The sequence below is a fragment of the Oryza sativa genome, chromosome 6, assembly GCF_034140825.1.
Source record: "Oryza sativa Japonica Group chromosome 6, ASM3414082v1".
Taxonomy (NCBI): domain Eukaryota; kingdom Viridiplantae; phylum Streptophyta; class Magnoliopsida; order Poales; family Poaceae; genus Oryza; species Oryza sativa.
In genome coordinates, this window is record NC_089040.1 from 32,082,117 (window position 1) to 32,101,096 (window position 18,980).

Below are 18,980 nucleotides of genomic sequence, written 5' to 3' on the forward strand. Positions count from 1 at the left end.
TGCCCCTCACGCTATTTCAATTCGGCCCATTTCCCGTTTACGGGCCTGATTTCGAGCTGGGAAAAGGAGGGGTCAATTTGGATTGGAATAAGTCCATTGTGTGTCCCTTCACAAGTGGTCGAGTCTTATTAGCAAAATTTACTATGGTACACTTAAAATTTGTATAATTTGCTGATAGGCATCATAAAAATGTGTCATGGATGGAAAACACTGTAAAAATTGGTAATTTGTTAGATGATACTTTTAGCATAATTGAAGAGAGAGATTCTTCAAAATGCCACTAGGGCCAAAAACTTTTGAACTAAAGCTAGAGTGAAGATGAAATATGATACTCCCTCCATTTTACAATGTAAGTCATTTTAGCATTTTCCATATTCATATTGATGCTAGATTCATTAACGGGAAATGCTAGAATGACTTACATTGTGAAACGGAGGAAGTATATGTCAATGATGTACTTAGGATTATGACAAATAGAGGAAGAGGGTGAGAAAGAGGAGGAAGAAGAAGGGATCGTAGAGGTTGACATATGGATCCTGGTGTTATCGACTCAATGTAGAGAGGATAGATGGTGTGATCGTTGGAGTGAACAATAAGTAGTTTAACTTGTCAAATTATTGAATAGCTAACTATATAGATATTTAAAGAATCTATGGATCGCATGTTAGAAAAGCTCCCTATTATTTTTAAAGTACTCCTATCATATACCGGGCGAATAAGATGGACTGAATACTTTTGAGGATAAAAGAATACTCCGTCCTACTAGCATAGCGATGATTAACGAAGCACTTATAGCATAGCGTTGTTGATGTGATTGTGTGTATTCAAGTAGAGATTGGGTACAACTAATTTTGTTCAAAATAAAATCTTTTTCATTCATTATTACAAATGTGGGCCCACATGTCACGCACACCTACCAGATGAGATGTGCCTTTCTTTTTTCTTTTGCGCGCCGGCTGCCTCGCACCGCGGATCGCGCCGCGCCGCACTCCTGTCTGTCTCTGCACTCTCGGACTCGTCTCCCATCCCTGGGGCGTGGGATCCCCTTCCGACCAAGGCAAGGCGAGGCGACCACCTGTCGCCGCCGCCGCCGCCGCCATGAAGCCTCCGCGGCGCCGCTATGGTTTACTCGCGGTGGTCGTCACTCTCATCGTCCTCGCCTCCCTCCAGATCCAGTTCCACCACCTCAAGGTTCTCTCCTCTCTCTATATCTATAATAGCTTCGCCATCCATTTTTAGGTAGGGTATTAGAGCATCTCCTTCTTTGAGGAGCTCCTCTTGCCTGCTATCAAAATCCAACCCATTGATGGGAACTTCCATCAGGAGGACCGTCTCACCGGGGACCGCACCTTCGCCACCACCACCACCGACCCCGTTCACTGGCGGACCGGCGCCGAGGGCCTGCCACGCGGCATTGTTCACTCCAACTCCGACATGTACCTCCGCCCTCTCTGGGACTCTGGCGCCAACCCCAAGGTCTCCCTCCCTCCCTCCCTCCCTCCCTCCCTCTCTGCTTGCTTCTTCTTCTTGGTAATATTAGCCTTGCTCAGTCTGGGTCTGGTTTTATAGTAGCATCCTATCCTATATAACCCTACCACCCATCTCTACTATCATCATCTGCTTCCAGTTTCAACTTAACAGGCGATTCGTTTGCCCATTTTATTGCTAATGTATACTCTGTTAATTGTGCAGAATAAAAACGATAATCACAATGCTCTTTTGGCGATGGCAGTCGGCATTTCACAAATGCAGAATGTAGACATTATGGCCCGTAAGGTGTGTCTTTATCTCATATTTCTTCTTCTTGCATAAAAATAATATATATTTCTTCTTCGCCTTTATTGTTTTTTCTTATTTATGTTGTTTGGTAAAAAAAATTACCTATTCTAATATGGTTTTAACCATTTACTTGTTTAGTTTCTTAACCAAAACTACACAGTCATGCTCTTCCATTATGACGGGAATGTAGATGGATGGCACAATCTTGAGTGGAGTGATAAGGCCATACACATACTTGCTCGTAACCAAACAAAGTGGTAATTCCCACGTAGCTTGCATTCCATTGCTTTACTTTTTATGGTAATTAGATATATATTCCCTTTCCTCAAAAGTGTAGTATTGAGCGTCCCCATTCTTCAATATATACAAGATGTAATAGTCCTTTGCTAAAATAGTGCAATGTTCCATTTCATTAGATTTTCCCACTTCCAAAGCAAGCATATGTTCCTGCTGCAGGTGGTTTGCTAAGCGCTTTCTACATCCTGATGTTGTGGCTATCTACGGTTTTATCTTTTTATGGGATGAAGACCTTGGAGTGGACAACTTTGACCCGAGAAGGTATGGCCCAGGTTGTAGGCCTTCTGCTCTAGGCAGATATGTTATTCAGTGCTCAGTATGAAGTAAAACATACCATCTCACCATCCAAGATCTTGATATCAGCACCTCTTTGCTAGTGTACTTAGTTCAGTCAATTTGAAGTTTCATATGCTTTCATGTTATGTGCTGCAGGGAACTGAAATTTTGCTTATGATTCAATAGTTTGTCCTGCGAACTCTTAGCCCCTGTACAGATTGTGGGGGCCTTTTTCAGTTTCCCGTGGGAAATGAAACGGTTCACGTGAAATTCCTGAGCTCTAAAGTCTAAAACCTGTGTTTTGTTGAACAACATTGATACCTTGGGCAGCACATTTGCCGATTTATGAAATTTAACATGTGTTGACCTTTCTCCTGTGTTCATGTTCTAATCTCGGCATCTTACATGCTAATGCTACTATGCTACTCCCTCCGTTCCAAAATATTGCAACCTAGGATGGGTCTACTACGAATCTGGACAAAGATTCGTAGATGAGACATGCTGCTGAAACGTGGGCAGCGTTTGTTGTTGATACGACTCCTGTGAGTTGTGACACCTAATCCTTGCGATGATGGAATGGAAAAATTGACACCTAATCAGATTCGTATTACTAGGATGGGTCTGATCCCAGGCCCATCCTAGGTTGCAATATTTTGGGACAGAGGGAGTAGTAATTAGTCAGCTATACTAGCTCTTCCTGTCACTGTATATAGACCAAAATCTGATCAGCCAATATGTTGGTAGCTTACAAATCTACTACTTCCTCCGTTTCAAAATGTAAGACTTTCTAGCATTGCCCACATTCATATAGATGTTAATGAATCTGGACATAACATCTGTATGAATGTGGGATATATGTCTAGATTCATTAATATCTATATGAATGTGGGCAATGCTAGAAAGTCTTATATTGTGAAACGGAGGGAGTAGCATTTATTCAGATGGAAGAGTGTATTTTTCTTTTTTAGCCTTTTGCATGAGGTTTTGGGACGGAGTTTGTTGTTGATGATATATATATTTTGGTGGAGCGATCTTTACTTACTTTTTTTTGACGTAAAACAGTAGGAGAGGCTCCTACTATGCTAGATCTTTACTTACTTTGGTCATTGATGTTCTTGTATCCGTAGTATATTGCTCCTCTTTTTGTGCTGAAAGTGCCTTCTCATTTGCATGTTCTCTTCCTAGATATCTTGATATAATGGTTTCTGAAGGATTGGAAATTACACAACCTGCTCTGGACCCTGATCTATCGACTGATATTCACCATCGGATCACAATCCGCAACAAGATGATGAAAGTGCATAGGTGCCATGTCTTTGTAATTTTCAATTTTTTCACATCTCAAAACGTCATTTGTTTTTGCTAATAAATGCACCATTCTTTTTTAATGATTATTTAGGAGAATATATGATAACCGTGCAAGTATGAATTGTTCTGATGGAAGTAAAGGACCTCCATGCACAGGGTAAAGATTGTTTAGCCTCATGAGCTTACTTTTGATTCTATTCCAAGTCATATTTTGCTGTTGCTGTTTTGTTCGTTGGCCTAGAGTTTATCTGGTTATCTGCCCTTCTTTATTTTAAATCTTGACACAATTTATTTTTCTAATATTTAGTAACCGCCAGATCATGGGTTGAATGAATGTTTGAGAATATTGTACTTTTCTTTCTTGGATAGGTGGGTTGAGGGCATGGCACCTGTTTTTTCTCGGGCTGCTTGGAGATGTGTATGGCATTTGATTCAGGTGCAAATTCTGATAGTGCAGTCTCAATTTACCCTGCCATCTGATTATATTGATGTTGACTGAAATGTTGTAACTCTTTTCTTGACGCAGAATGACCTGATCCATGGATGGGGCCTTGACATGAAGCTTGGTTATTGTGCTCAGGTACTCAAGATAATACACAATCATGCACTACAGCTCTATGCAAGAATCATGAACTGTTTGATTTCTTTTTTGTTATTTTCTAGGACATCCTGTTAAAGGCATTCACTGATAGTACAAGATGGCCTGACAATGTTTGTTCATTTATTGTTTATATCCACCATCGCTTGTAAAAAGGTTTTTCACCTGTGAGATGTGTAAGAAGCCACAATCCACCGAATTCCAGTTAGGTGTTTTTTTTGGAGGAAGGTGCTTTATTAATTAGCTAGGAGTTCACAATTGACAAGGGATTGAGTATAAGTTGGAGCTTGCAATCTCCAAAACGCACAATGCCTAGCCCTTCTAGCTTTGCACTAACTCATGAGCTACTAAATTACACCCTCTACTAATACACCTTACTATGACCTGTGAAAGCATCTGCATCAACCCTCGAATTTCTAAAATTGTGTAGTTAGGTGTCTTTTTGGTCCTCGGTTTAATAGTTCCTGTCATGTTATCTTCTTTTTCTTATGTATCATGTGGCTTTGTTGCTACTTTATTGCTCAAATTTCGCCGATGTTTGATCTATCATCTCATCATTGATGAAGATTCATTTTTGTTTTACATAGCATATGTTGATTGAGAATGAAAGTAACCAAAATATTAATGAATGTAGCGCCATGGGATTTCAGGGTGATCGAGCTGAGAAGGTTGGCGTAATCGACAGTGAGTATGTTGTTCATCAAGGAATACCATCGTTAGGAGGACCATCACTAAGCAGTAAGGTCTGTTTGTCGTCACAAATTGGTACTTTTGAAAGTAAAATGATGCACCTATTCCTTACATTTGTACAACATATGATCATGTCTTACATTCCAAACATTATGGTACATTTTGATGTAGCATCATATATTTTTATTTTTTTAATTGTAATTTTCATCTCCAAGACCACAAAAATGCTAAGCTGGACCTGACATTAGTACATTACAGATTAAACATTTCCAGACTCAGAAGACAGGAGCATCCAGGCAGACTTGAGATGCCCTATTTGATGATAATTTCTATTCCATGAAAAACAAAACTTAGATTTTAGGGCTTCTTACTGTCATCTTCTTTAACCTAGAGTGTTTTAAAATAAAAATAGAAATTTGTTTGGCATATGCCTGCAAGATTATAATATTAGTTTATCACCTTTATCAAGGCTCAAGAATGAAGGCTATACATACTGTTACTGACCTAGTTTTCTCACTACAGACCCCTCGGAGATCTCTGGATTTACGGACCCACGTGAGTATAATTTTATGGTCTCTTGTTAGACCAGTATAACAATTCGGTCTTTGTATACTTTTAATTTCAATCATGTTACTCTTGTTTCAATAGATTAGAAGACAATCGTCTGCTGAGCTGGAGAAGTTTAAAGAGCGCTGGAACAGAGCTGTAAGGGAAGATGAAGAATGGACAGATCCTTTTGATACTTGATTACTTTGAAAGAAGAATCCGATACAAATATACAAGCCCACCTGATACAAATATACAAGCCCACCTCACATTAGAGTTGCAGGACAGTCCACATCGATTACAATAATTGGACTCGAGATCATCTCACATGGCAATCTGTGGGCTTCATAGTAAACGGTTTGTTACAGACATTTATCTGACTAGCGTTCACCATTATGTCCTCAAGAGGTGAAGAGCCACTGGATACGGTACCATCAACACAAGGATCAAGGTGCAACTGAACGGCAACCCAAACTAACCAGAGACTTAACACAGTGTCTTGTAATTTAATTTAATTCCTCATTTCACTACGGGTGTATAGTGACATGATATACACACTTGTGCAGTTATCTTAATAGCAAGTTTCAAAGAACAAACCATGCATAAACGCAATACCTCAGTAGTGGAGCTGAACAGCTTTGGTAACACAATATAAAAGATACGGTTATGCTAAACCCTCAAGGATCTGCACGAGCAATGTACGGATGATAGTGCCTGATAACAGGCTGTCCCTGTCTGTATTGACTATTGATATTACTAGATGGTGGGACGCGCCAATGGCGCGCCGCCTGTAGACAGCTAGGGCACAACAATAGGGGAAGAATAGAAAACCAAATATCAAGCACACAAGAGAGAACTAACAAGGCGGATAGTGATAGATAGGTTCATTACATATAGATAAATTTACAGGCAGCAGTCTGTAAAGGAGCAGATATATAGATGTTGTCTCATATGTACAAACAAACGCAGCATGGACGACAAGCAGTTTAGTAAAATCCATTTGTCTTGTTTCGCTGCAAGCAGTTCAGTAAAAGCTTCTGTTTGTGCAACCCATGGACGACAAGCAGTTTAGTAAAATCCATTTGTCTTGTTTCGCTGCAAGCAGTTTAGTAAATCCAGGAAGGGCTTCTGTTTGTGCAACCCTTGGAACATTCAGAGCGAATTTGATGAGGGGTTTCTTTTCAGAAACAACAGTTTTAGATCTCGCAGTAGAACTCATCACATTTGCCTGTTAAATTGGTAATCATACAGAAAAGGTTAGATGATAAATTTGTACATGGATACTACTCTTTAAAACATTTAACAGGGACTGTATAGCTATGCAGATGCAAACTCCATGTGATTTCATCTGGTTAGTAAGAGAAACCATTGCGACAAATGAAAAACAGGTATTACAAAAAAAAAATCAAATTAAAAAAAATATTCATACAAATAAGATTACCAAATAGCAACTTTGAGAAATGGATGCATCACAGTATCAGTTTGTCTAATCATACAAGTTGCATTGTCAATTATGGAGGGATACATGACATGGTTTATAATGGAAACGGGACATAAAAAGGATCATGGTACATACTTTGTTATTCTTGGGTAAGCAACCTGGATGAAAATATCAGCACCTAGTAGCAACAACCTTGGTTCGTAACCCAATATGCGAAGAAATATTTTTCAGGAGATGGTCAAAACTAAAGAGGGAAAACACACAAATGCAAATAAGCTTCATGCACACAGCTGCATTCTGTAGTTAATAAAAAGAGTTTAAACTCCAAATTGCATAATCATTCCAAAAAAAAAAACAGAAGCAGCATCACTTATCGTACATGTGAAAATTGTTTTGAGATATATAACTTACCAGCACAAAAAAAGCTCAAGATAATTTTGCAGATACTCTGCTAATCAATTATATTTGCTGATTAGCTTCATCCTTACCAGACAATATCCAATGAAAAATGCCTTCAGCTGATAAAAAGAGTAATTCGAAAATCAAAATACAGCTATAAGTTCAAAAAAAATTGACACCAATTAACCCAAACCAAAATCACTACAATTTTATAAGGATGGAGCAATTAAAAAGAAGAGTAATTCGAAATGCAGTTATAAATGGTTAGTGTGGAAATGGATGGTACGGTTACCTGAGTTTTTAGGAACACATAGGTCGTGTTGCTCTCCCATGGCATATAGATGTCGTGAGTATTACTTTGCTATTAGTGTTAAGGAGACACACCATACGAGGTTCACATATGATGATAGTTTTTCAAGCAAACTTTGGAGGTAATGGGGAAGGAGTGAGCTGAAGACAATAGAGGGAACATAAAAGGAGTTCCTGACGTGAATCTCAATAGTTGATTCTCAAATGGATAGATTTGAGGACAAAAATTTTGACCTGGCAATTCAATAGGAAGCGTTAGACTTGACCAATTCATTTATCTCAGCAAAGGTATCATGAAGTCTTACCAAAGTCAGACACAGGTGGAGGTTCTTGTGGAACAGATTGCATAGAGGGCTGTGTCAATGTGCATGGTGGCGGAGAAAATGTGTCCCTGGAGAAATAACATATCAGTACATGAGGATCGAACAGAGGTTCTTCAATTACTTTGATAGCTCAAACAAAAACTCTACCACAGGTAGAACACAAATTCCCTTACTTAAGAAAAGTTAAACTGTTAATGTATCCTATTTTGCACCATATGCATCTTGCTAACCTAGCAGTGCACTAAACTAAATTCTGTTGGGCTTAACGTATGTGATACTTATAGGCATCAAAACAATGCACTGAATTTAGTATGTACTGTAACTAAGCAAGTGAATTACGATGAATTAGACGGTGCATATAATCTCCAGTAATAAGGACTCAAGGATACACTTAACATATAGTACCTCAGAAAGAGTCCGCCGATCTTTATGCAAGAAAAGTTTCTTGAAATCTCCCCATCAGGAACACTTGCCTTCAACAAATTTAAAAACGATTGTCATGGCATCAGTACAATAAGAAAGCACATTTGTTAATTCAGCCTCTGGAGTAAAAAAACACATCGTGTCACATATCTAAGTGACCAAGTGATAATTTCCAATCCTTGACTCAATTTCCATTATCCAACTAATCGACCATGATGTTTGAATAAATATGAATATTGTTATAACAACACCTTCTCATGAATCAACAAAATATTAGAAAATATTGTAACAAAATACCGCAGCTAAGAACATTCTCAATATTTATTGAGATCTCCAAAAAGTAGATAGATATAAATTACCATGGAATAAATGCAGCATTTCCACCAAATTTGATTTCTGTCATTTTAACGTAAAAAAGAACAAAGGAACACATCTTATAGAAATAGAAACTATGCCAAGTCAGTGAGCAGATAATTGCATTCCTATAGTACCTATATGATTTCATTTACACAAACAAAAACCAAATCATGGAAGTATATATTGTCAACCATTGATAACCATGCAGAACATAAGTGTATTTTGTTTAATGGCTCAGTCTGAATGCTTTTCAAACAGCTAAACAGTGCATATTCTGCAAAAAAGAATAATCTATATAGAAGTAGCTTAAAAAGTCAAATCAATCCATTTTCAAGTTTATAATAGGTAATCCTTAATTAATCATGTGCTAATGAGCTTTCTCGTTTCGTGTGCGCTGCAAATCTCAATCGAACGCAATAGAATTTGGAACAAAGGCAACCTCGGAATGATTGATCTCCAAAATATAGCAGCCTGACACTACACACACCGACTTATTAATTTGGCATACCTAAATATCTATTAGCAACCACAATATTCATTATAATGGTACTATCCCTTTGAAATAGCTAGCTTTGTACATCATTGATGCATTCTTGTAATGATCTGCAACGTCATCTGTGAATAAAATGATTAGAGGAATTTAACTGGAGCAATTAGATGGTAGAAGGGGTCACATGTATAGATATATACTGTGAAAAAATATATATGGGGCTTCCATGCACCACAACTGAAACTACCGCCTGGCTTACTTAAACAACAAAAAGTGCATGTTTGCGGAGTGTAGTACCTACTTATATCTTTCATGATAGATGCATGAAGAATCCTTTCACTACTTGAAACTTGAAAGAAGCTTATGGCTGGAAATGGCATGCTCTGCATGAGTTTGTGGCCTCTTCAGCCCTTTATTCCAAAAGATCCTTTGTGGCCAGGTCCAAATAGAATGTATTAGTTACTTATAGGGCCTTTCTGTAACTCAACAACTCACCAACAATTATATCATTAGAAAGAGTGGTCGAAACATCACCACCGAAACTCTGGGTAAGGGAATACATAACAGATGCTCACCTGCAATCATTCCTTAATACTTGCAATGAGCGTGGAAGATATGAAGCAGAACAATGTAGGATCTATAAGAATTGCAATAAAAGCTAATCAATAATAGCGACAGGTTAAATAATATTTTTAGAAAGCAGTCAAGGAACATGTTTCCTAGAAAAGGAATACTCCCTCCATCCCATAAAAATTGCATTTCTAGCTCCAAGGCTTTGTCCCATAAAAATTGTATTTCTAGCCATGTGGGGCCCAACCAATTGATTCATTCCTTCCATCCCACGTAATTTGGGCTGCTAATGCTTGTAATTTTATTAAGTATGCTAATTATATGGGTTAATTCTCTCAAACTTCCTTTTAATCATTTGTGTATATATGGAATGTGTGCATGCAGTGGGTTCATTAAATAAGGTTATTGTGGTCATTTTCCAATCCTACTATTTTGTCCTAAATTAGCTAGAAATGCAATTTTTATGGGACGGAGGTAGTAATATATACATATTCAACAAATTTCTTTATTTAGTATAGTATGAAAACTGCATGATTAAATACATATTTGCACAAACCTACTAACTCTAAAAATTTAATTGAGAAACATGTGTGCATGGCCTTGTACAAATAGACATGGAACAAGTTTAAGCTCAGACATAGGAATGGTGCATGGATCTTATATCTTCTTGTCATGATTTACTTGCATAATAAATACGCAGAAGATGGATAGGCCATGTAAACTATGGATAAATTATAATTGATATGCATTCCAGCCTACATAGCCACATGGAATAAACATGACCTAATTAATCTTTTAGACAAGCAACAGGCTGTGCATGACCCAACAGTGCCAACCAAAAGTTCCAGAGAAAGTACCAAACCTGATAGTAAATATATGTTTGAAAAGAAGATAATACCATATTTGCACTTGGGTAACACAAATATTTGACAGTTTATTCAAACCACTTCCTTTCGTCATGCAATGTTTGTCACTCTTTTGCATTCTCTACAATTTTAATGGATTTAGATGTTTGGCATGGCACAATGGAAAAATAAAGTTATGAGTTGCAAGATCATGCACAAAATCCAGTCAGTAGATGAAATAGTTTTGAGGGCTATAACACCTCTGGGTAAGTTATACACTATTTCTGATAGGTCACTACAAAACTGAAAGCAAATAGCTATATATGTAGATTGAAGCCTCCATTTAAGTGTGGCTAGTAACCTATAGTTTAATAGCTTTTTTAGATAATGGATTAAAAAACCCAGCCTCTACATGCAGGTGGATGTACACATGCGCTATAGTTTAATAGCTAAGATTGTCATGTTGTTAACCACGCAAATACTAAGGATGTCATATTAATGCATGCATACATTTGTTGATATTTTTTAAGATATCTTTTGTGGTGATAGAAACAATCTAGATCATTACATATTTTTTTATCAACCAAACGATCTTTACTATTTTTTTATCCGTGGTTGTCTCCCATCCTTCGAGAGGAATATATATACCTCCTCATAATTTAAGAGATAAAAAAATTAATCCGGTTAAATTGGTTAGAAAACAAGTTTATTATTAGCACCGGTAAGATTTTTCTGATCGTTGTGAGGTACAGAGATGTATATAGTGTTAGTCTGCATGCAGGTACATACTCTCCGTTTTTTTAATAGATGACGCCGTTGACTTTTTGTCGCACATTTGACCATTCGTCTCATTCAATTTTTTTTTTGCAAATGCCAGATATAAATCATGCTTAAAGTATTTTGAGTGATAAAACAACTCGTAACAAAATAAATTATAATTACGTACATTTTTTGAATAAGACGAATGGTCAAACGTGCAACAAAAAGTCAACAGTATCATCTATTAAAAAACGGAGGTAGTATCTCTTAATTGGCACACATATCTATACCTCAAAATGTAAGTAAAAGGCACAAATATTTATAAATATAACTTACCAATCCTATTCTAACCTATAACCTGGTTGGTAGTATAACCTGAAACATGTCAAACTCTCCATCCAAAGTTTAGATTTCAAAGGTTAACATGTAATATCCTAAAAGAACAAACTGAACTAAGTGCACTCCTGCTCGATGGACAATTGTGACAAAACAGATCAGGAGATAATCCAGAAAGTATTTTCTCATCTTAGGATGCACCTATTAACAGACCAATAGCACAAAAAATAAACCAAGGAAAAAATTACATACTGTTCTTAGTGGCAATGCAAAACGCTATAGGAATGGAAACATCTCTGCTACCACTCATGGTCACACTGTCAAGAATGGCAACCTATACAACAAAAGGTTATATCAATGTTCTAGCCAGAAATAAAAATTAAATGAGTGGTTTAAAAAAGTTCAAGATAGATGTGGCTTCAAGTAGGTGCGCCTAGATCATAAATAAAACTATACAAAGGCTCAAAAATATCCTTACACTCGTTCAGCTTGCATAGTTTGATAAAAAAACACTAAGTTTAACACAGAAGCAAACCTTTGGAAATGAAAAAGTAAAAAAAGTTGCCTGTGTATATAGGTTTAAGTGGCAAAGATATATTTAATTTATTATGTATGCTATACCTAACCAAAATTTTGCTCTGTCCAGCTACAATTAAAATTACTGGTACTTAGTGTTGCTATTTCCTGTGTATATAGGTTTTGGCATCAGGTAGCACCGATTGTACCACTTTGCAATGTTGCTATTTCCTTCAGCGGATTTTGAAATAGCCGCATAACCACTGCACTTCTACTTTCTGTTACTCAAATACTAACCTCCTTCTAGGATAACATGAGGTAACCTGTCAAAACCTTCTGTAAATTGATCATCATCCTCTGAAACTGGACCAACTGCACATCCAATATTTTATCTGTAAATTCAGAAAGTAGCAGAATATGTTCAGAATAGTGGTCTGACCAAAAAGAAGAAGAAGAAGAAGTTGGGAGCACAAAAAGTATACAAGAAGCCGACAAGAGTATTCCCTTTCAAAGTGGACATAATATTGCGCCATTCTCGACATACAGCAGTTGCCATTAATCCAACAAAAACTACCAACCACATCTAGTACTACGCCGACCCATGCACTTGAGAAATAGGAACCGAAATAAGCTAATGCACACGGTGAAATAAGATAAGGATCAATACAAGAATAACATGAGCACACAAAGATATGTAGAAAAATGAGCAAGAAAAAGAGGGGGAATTGAGATTTCAGGCTCACTAAGTCCATGTCAATGACGAACAGACGAAGCCCTGCAGCCGCCGCCGAGCAGCACACTAAGGTCTTCATCCCCACATGCTGACTTGCTGTGGCAGTGCTGCTGGGTTACCTGCAAACAAATAAGGCAAGGAACACCTGTTTAAGGAGAAGATACCTGAGCAGAAATACAACATATGTCAAAGCTGCAAAATTAGAGTATGACTTTAGCTAACCTCACACACAATAGTCCCGTTTCTAAATTTGCAAGGCACGTCGCCCAAGACGACTTGAGGCAAGCAGCCATGCTCAATATCCTGTAACAATACATTAGACAATTACGAAATCTATAGTAGATTGGGAATAATTTTGTTAAGGATAGAATCTTTTGGCTCAAATAGAATTGCAATAGAGCTACTTGGTTCCCAAAAATCACCAGCAAAGAAATAAAATGCATGATGATTCTATACATGATTGGCAGAACCCATGACTTCAGTTTTTTTTCAAAAAAAAGGGCATGTGGTTCTAAGAAATGTATACATAACTACCGGTTCTCTCTGATCACATCATCAAAAGATGGCCACATGTGCAAAATTGTGCAATAAATTACATAATAAGAATCACACTTACAGAAAACAGAGCTTGAGATGCCTTGCTGTACGGCCTCTTCTGTGGATCATCACCAATCAGAAACAGAAGCATTCCCTTTGCAGAAACCAACAGACGTTGTTACGATCAACAGGTTACAGATAGATAATCTCTATTCAGATGTAAGCCATACCTTTGCCTGGGTCACTAATTGAATACCCACCCAGAAACAGGTTCAGTGCAAAAGACGGCTCAAGATCTACACCACAAGAGTGTTTGTGAAAATGCTGCGACAATAATCAACAGGAAAAAATCATCAAAAAATCGTGCAATTAGATCAGGTCGTCACCTAAATCATCAGAACCAACTCCGTTTCTATCCGATACATCCAATCATGCAGCAGCGCCGGGCTACAATTTTATAGCAAGGACTATAATGAAATCAACAGTAACATACCATGCAAAACATTTGTACAATCTAACAATCAAAAGCAACCGACAATAATGAAGCCTCGTGCAGTTAACAAAATGATGTTGCTAATAGAATTAACAAAAATGGTGTAGCATGCAGATATAGCAGTACAGTCCAATTCACTGCATTAACAAACTAAGTTATCTACTCCAATGGTAGTACACATTTCATACAAAAATACAAAACCACCCAGGTTAAGCTAAAAGATAGAAGGAAGATAACACCATCTGAATCTCTAGGCTCTACCAGCATGAGGTTTTGATATCAGTAGTAGCTGTGCACAGTGTTATCTATACCTGGTGCTTCGTGAGGCGGCGGCGGATGGCGCAGGTTTTCTTGGGGCGGAGGTCGAGTGGGAGGAGGCTCTTCTTCTTCTTCTTGTACGCCTCACGCAGCGCCGTCCTCTGCTTCTACGAGATCACCGTCAGCATGCGCGCGATCGATGTGCGCACCACCTTGCTGCAAAACGAAACCCCCCACAGATTCGATTCGCTTCAGTTCGATTTCGAATCGCAAGGCACACAGAGATAGAGAGATTGAGAGAGAACAAAGCGCGTACATATTGGAGAGCTTGTTGGGGGCGCCGCCGGTGACCCTGGCGACGCGGAGGACGGAGAGTTCCGCCTTGAGGTCCTTGAGCTGGGCCTGCAGCTCCGCCTTGTTCCTCCCCCGAAGCACGTCGACCTTGATCCGGGCTGCACGACCCCACCATTCACACGCACGGTTAGATCCACAGGCGAGCGGGAGAGAGAAGAACAAGCATCAGCAACGGGCTGTTGTAGCTTACCCATGGCGACGGTGACGGTGACGGCGGCGGCGGAGGCGGTGGCGCGGCGCACGAAGACGGAGGTGGACGCGGCGCCGGCGGAGGTGGTGGGCGCGGCCGCCGCGGCGGCGCGAGGGGGAGGCGGAGGCGGCGGCGAGTGGCGGCGACTGCGGGAGAGGGTGAGGGAGAGACGAAACGGAGAAGGGGGCGACCACCGCAGCGGTGGTGGGCGCGGCCGCGGCGGCGCGAGGGGGAAGCGGAGGCGGCGGCGCGTGGCGGCGACGGCGGGAGAGGGAGAGGGAGAGACGAAACGGGGTTTGGGGACGGCGCCGGCTAGGGTCCCCATCGATTGGTTTATTAGGAAATAAAAATAAATCTGTAGATGGAACTTTTATAAATGTGTTCTTGATGATTTAAAAGCAGAAAATATCTCAAAATCAGTCTCAAAATTAAGTTTGAAAATTTAAAATTTGGCTTTTTCTTTGGCTGATTAGGCCATCCGATGGGAGTCTAGGGTTTGGGGCGGTAGGGTTAGTGGCCGTCGTTTTGCAAAAAAGCCTCTCGTCTTTCTATTTTTATAGCGCCATCCTAACTCTTGATTTTCCTCTCCTTCCCATGAAATATACGGATTTGTGAACGACTTTCAAGCAAAAAAAAGTTTCAGAGTTACTGTTCTGGAGGGACCAATGACAAATTACGAATAAACCAGAGGGCTTTTTCGCAAAATCTCCAACCCGTACAATATTGCTATCCTACGTGGCACCCCTCCTCGCTCGCCCCACGCGCGAAGCTTAATAATTCCCATATTGCTATCCTACGTGGCACCCCTCCTCGCTCACCCCATGCCCCGATAAGATTGTTGTCCTGGCTTGGTGCGCCAAGAACATTGTTCCTACTGGGATTGGGATCAGGTGCAGTCGTTGTGGATCACCCTATGGCCAAAGTTGCAGTCGCTATAGGGACTGCACCTGATCCCGATCCCTAAAAATATGTTTTTCAGCAGCGGCAACGCCTCGACGTGTGCACCGGCCTACTTCACCACAAGCTCATCAGGTGTAGTAGTGTGTTGCCATGATATTTAGGCTGTGTTTAGGGGGTGTTTAGATCCCACCCCAAATTTTTACACCCTGTCATATCGAACGTTTGAACACCTGCATGAAGTATTAAATATAGGCTAAAAAATAATTAATTGCACATATAGTAGATAATAGTGACCAAATTGTATGTATGTATATTAGAAGTATAGAAAATGACTCTTTTCTTATTCTTTCCACTTAGCCTAGAATCAATATGTATGAGAATAGTGAATGCTTATGCTTAGTGTCACCCTACCCTTTTGAATTGAACTAACCCCTGCTTAGATTTTGATTATTAGAAGTAACATATAAATACTCGCTTGGTTCTCTATTATAATTTTTCCACGGGATTAAACAAATACGATACCCATAGAATACTCTCGGGTGAAATGCTACAATGGTATATCAGTGCGCTTGCGGATGAAATCTGTAACCATAATATACCAAGAGTGTTTCTGTGCCATTGCTGGGAATTATATTTCTAGTAATGTCGTTAAGAAATACCAACACACATTTCTAGCGCCGTTGCCAGGGAAGATTTATAAAAAAGATTACTATAAGCTAATACTTTATATTTACCTCCGTATAGTCACTGTCCTTTGCAGGCTAATCTTGGTTGTTTTCACTTTTGTTGTAAAAACAGGGTAGTGTATGACTGGTTTCAATTTGCCGGGAAACATCAAAGAAAATCCAGAAGTTTTCTTCCAGAGCGTTAAGACGCGAGTCGTCGCTCCGCAAAAAACTCTTCCGACAAAGAAACTAGCCATCCCAGCATCACCGAGCTTCAAGACAATGGCCGAGAAGACCATTCGCGAGTTCGCTGCCCCCTCAGCTGAAAACGTGCTCATTGGGCCACAAATCAACTTGGGAGACACAGATTTCGATCTGAAGTCGAGCCTCATCACGATGGCGCAGGCTAGCTCGTTCTGCGGCAAGCCTAATGAAAATGCCAGTGTGCACCTGCAACAGTTCCTGGAGATATGTAGCACGTACACCGTGAAAGGTGTCAGTCCGGATGCCGTCAGGATCCGGCTATTTCCCTTCTCCCTTCTAGGGAAGGTGAAGCAGTGGTCCTATGCCAACCGTGCTACTATCAATACTTGGGACATGTGCTCTACGACATTTTTGTCCAAATTCTTCCCGATGGGCAAAACCAACGCCCTTCGCGGGAAAATTTCGGTATTCCAGCAGACAAGGGACGAGTTAATCCCCAAAGCATGGGAACGACTCCAGGAGTACGTGGCTGCCTGCCCGCATCATGGGATGGACGAATGGCTGATACTCCAGAGCTTTTACAACGGGCTCACTCCCACGTCCCGCGACCACCTAGACGTGGCAGCTGGAAGAGCCTTCTTCTCTAAGACGGTCAGAGGAGCCGTCGATCTGATTGAGAAGATGGTCTCTAACATGGGCTGGAGCGAAGAACGACTCCAGACCCGTCAGCGAGGAATGCACATCGTCAAGGAGACGGAGATGCTCGTTGCATAGCTCGACCTCCTTATGAAACATTTGGATGACCACGAGAAGAAGCCCTAGGGCACCGTTAAGGCCTTGGACTCACACGTCAGTGTGAGGTCTGCGGCAGCACGGGTCATTTTGGGAACGACTGCCCAGAAACCCGTGAGGAAACGATGTACATGGGCAACGACAACAACGGGTTCCGTCCACAAGGAGGTCAAGGGTGGAACAGCCCCGCTCATATTTCCAAGGAAGCAACAATAATGGTAACTTTTTTGGCAATAAAACAGCAAAACTGTCGATGGAGCTCCGGTTTGTGCGGGCGATTCCTGAGGCGATCCATGGAGTCCTCTGATTTCGACCATGGTTACACCGCCTCCTCTAGGGGGATGGGACTTCACCCCTGGTGATCGGATTCGTGATGAAGTCTTCTGCAGGTTCTCTTCTCCTGTGCATTTCTCTCGTTTCTTCTCCCGTCGGCCTTTTCGGCTTGTGGTCGATTTTCCTCGGGCTTCTTTTCGATTGTGCTCTTCATCTGTTGGGATTGCCCTAAGAGCTTGTATCGGTGGTTCTCCGGGTGATCTATTTGTTTGTCATCAAAAGGACCGGAGTTACTCATTTTTGGTTTGCTCTAAGGCCGTGGGTATTTGGATCTATAATCTTCGTTCTTTTATTTGCAAAGATTTTCATGCCCGGTTCCATCTTTGGAGAGATGGTGGCCCTAATTGGCAGAAAGAATGGATGCTCTAGTGCGCTGAACAGAATTCGGAATGGACCCTAGTCTCCAGGAAATCTAAGAAGTTTGATTCTCTTCATAGCCATTCTTGAAAAAGTTCTATTAAGACTATTATTGCTGTTAAGCCGATTAATCCTCCTAAAGTTTCTTCTTCCAAGTTGCTTAATCTTTCTAAAGTTTCTACTGCTAAGTTGATTAATCCTCCAAAGGTTTCAACTGTTAATAAGTCTAGCAATTTCAAGCGCCCTACAACTGGTTCTTCAAAGGGTCCGATTTCCAATGCTGAGTCCTTGAATGTTGTTCCTGTTAAATCAGTCTTTGATCGTCTTCGATTTCCGGAGATCGCCGCCGGCAAAGCTCCGGCCCGTGATCAGGGGTTAGTGATCCGCCTTTCAAGGCCGCTAATCAGGATATGGCAATTTTGAAACGCCCTATGATCCCTTCTTTTTGTGATCGTTGCTTGATGCATGGCCATCGGGAATTTGAATGTGTTAATAGGGTCAGATGTGCTTCCTGTCACAAATTGGATCACCGGGCTTTAGCCTGTTGGAACAAAAAGAAGGCCCAAGTCTGGAGGCCCAAAAAGGATTCTATGCCTGCGGCTAAGAAGTCTATTGTGGAAAGGGCAGTTTTAGGGAAAGAAATAATTTGCTTCAAAAATCAAGGAAGCCCTTCCTCTTCCTCTCAACAGTTGCAGTCTGTCCCTCTTTTGCTCTCGACCTCTTCGCCGAGTGCTCCAATGGCGGTGGTGAACCTTGATCCTGCATTTTTTCTCCCTCCGACGCTGTAGCTCCTTGAGCCCTGGGATCATCAGCTTGAGCGTGCTGATCTTTGCCTCCAGGAAGATCCCCCTAAGCGCAATGAAGGTATGGCTGTCGCTTGCATTGAACCTCCACCAACTCCT

General features: G+C 40.4%; 2 protein-coding genes, 1 non-coding gene and 1 pseudogene across 5 annotated transcripts; 1 reads left to right on the forward strand and 3 right to left on the reverse strand.

Moving 5' to 3' along the window:
• Window positions 1-968: 968 nt before the first annotated feature.
• Window positions 969-6,090, forward strand: LOC4342160 (uncharacterized). 3 transcript variants are annotated; one of them, NM_001421950.1, is made up of 12 exons: window positions 969-1,191; window positions 1,324-1,476; window positions 1,693-1,776; window positions 1,918-2,036; window positions 2,236-2,337; window positions 3,538-3,657; window positions 3,752-3,817; window positions 4,030-4,096; window positions 4,187-4,240; window positions 4,909-5,001; window positions 5,471-5,503; window positions 5,597-6,080. In NM_001421950.1, the coding sequence occupies exons 1-12, from the start codon at window positions 1,099-1,101 to the stop codon at window positions 5,693-5,695; spliced, it is 1,083 nt and encodes a 360-aa protein (NP_001408879.1). In that variant the 5' UTR covers window positions 969-1,098; the 3' UTR covers window positions 5,696-6,080. The 3 variants fall into 3 exon arrangements, with proteins under 3 accessions (NP_001408879.1, XP_025881887.1, XP_015643349.1); XM_026026102.2 differs by having other exon boundaries at window positions 971-1,191; window positions 4,909-4,996; window positions 5,418-5,503; window positions 5,597-6,090; XM_015787863.3 differs by having other exon boundaries at window positions 971-1,191; window positions 4,909-4,996; window positions 5,597-6,090.
• Window positions 6,091-6,193: 103 nt separating this feature from the next.
• LOC4342161 (protein PHYTOCHROME-DEPENDENT LATE-FLOWERING-like) lies at window positions 6,194-14,484 on the reverse strand. The gene is made up of 14 exons (XM_066311674.1): window positions 14,337-14,484; window positions 13,763-13,828; window positions 13,612-13,686; window positions 13,218-13,298; window positions 13,006-13,114; window positions 12,560-12,654; window positions 11,999-12,080; window positions 9,812-9,873; window positions 8,372-9,663; window positions 7,949-8,034; window positions 7,627-7,877; window positions 7,347-7,453; window positions 7,071-7,232; window positions 6,194-6,722 (listed from the first exon to the last, which is right to left on the reverse strand). Exons 3-5 carry the CDS (start codon window positions 13,681-13,683, stop codon window positions 13,016-13,018), a joined length of 252 nt encoding a protein of 83 aa, XP_066167771.1. The 5' UTR covers window positions 13,684-13,686; window positions 13,763-13,828; window positions 14,337-14,484; the 3' UTR covers window positions 6,194-6,722; window positions 7,071-7,232; window positions 7,347-7,453; window positions 7,627-7,877; window positions 7,949-8,034; window positions 8,372-9,663; window positions 9,812-9,873; window positions 11,999-12,080; window positions 12,560-12,654; window positions 13,006-13,015.
• LOC112939264 (uncharacterized) lies at window positions 14,331-15,169 on the reverse strand (annotated as a pseudogene).
• A 1,871-nt stretch (window positions 15,170-17,040) lies between these two features.
• Window positions 17,041-17,147, reverse strand: LOC112939483 (small nucleolar RNA R71). Its single transcript, XR_003243196.1, has one exon. It is a non-coding gene; the product is annotated as a small nucleolar RNA R71 (small nucleolar RNA).
• Window positions 17,148-18,980: the final 1,833 nt, after the last annotated feature.

Excerpts from the sequence above, each read along its gene's own strand:
- LOC4342160 (XM_026026102.2), top strand. The coding sequence starts at position 1,099 with ATGAAGCCTCCGCGGCGCCGCTATGGTTTACTCGCGGTGGTCGTCACT. Across the intron at positions 2,037-2,235 it reads GCTCGTAACCAAACAAAGTG|GTGGTTTGCTAAGCGCTTTC; the intron begins GTAATTCCCACG and ends TTCCTGCTGCAG. Across the intron at positions 2,338-3,537 it reads GACAACTTTGACCCGAGAAG|ATATCTTGATATAATGGTTT; the intron begins GTATGGCCCAGG and ends TTCTCTTCCTAG.
- LOC4342161 (XM_066311674.1), bottom strand. The coding sequence starts at position 13,683 with ATGCTTCTGTTTCTGATTGGTGATGATCCACAGAAGAGGCCGTACAGC. Across the intron at positions 13,299-13,611 it reads CATCTCAAGCTCTGTTTTCT|GATATTGAGCATGGCTGCTT; the intron begins GTAAGTGTGATT and ends GTATTGTTACAG. Across the intron at positions 13,115-13,217 it reads ACGGGACTATTGTGTGTGAG|GTAACCCAGCAGCACTGCCA; the intron begins GTTAGCTAAAGT and ends ATTTGTTTGCAG.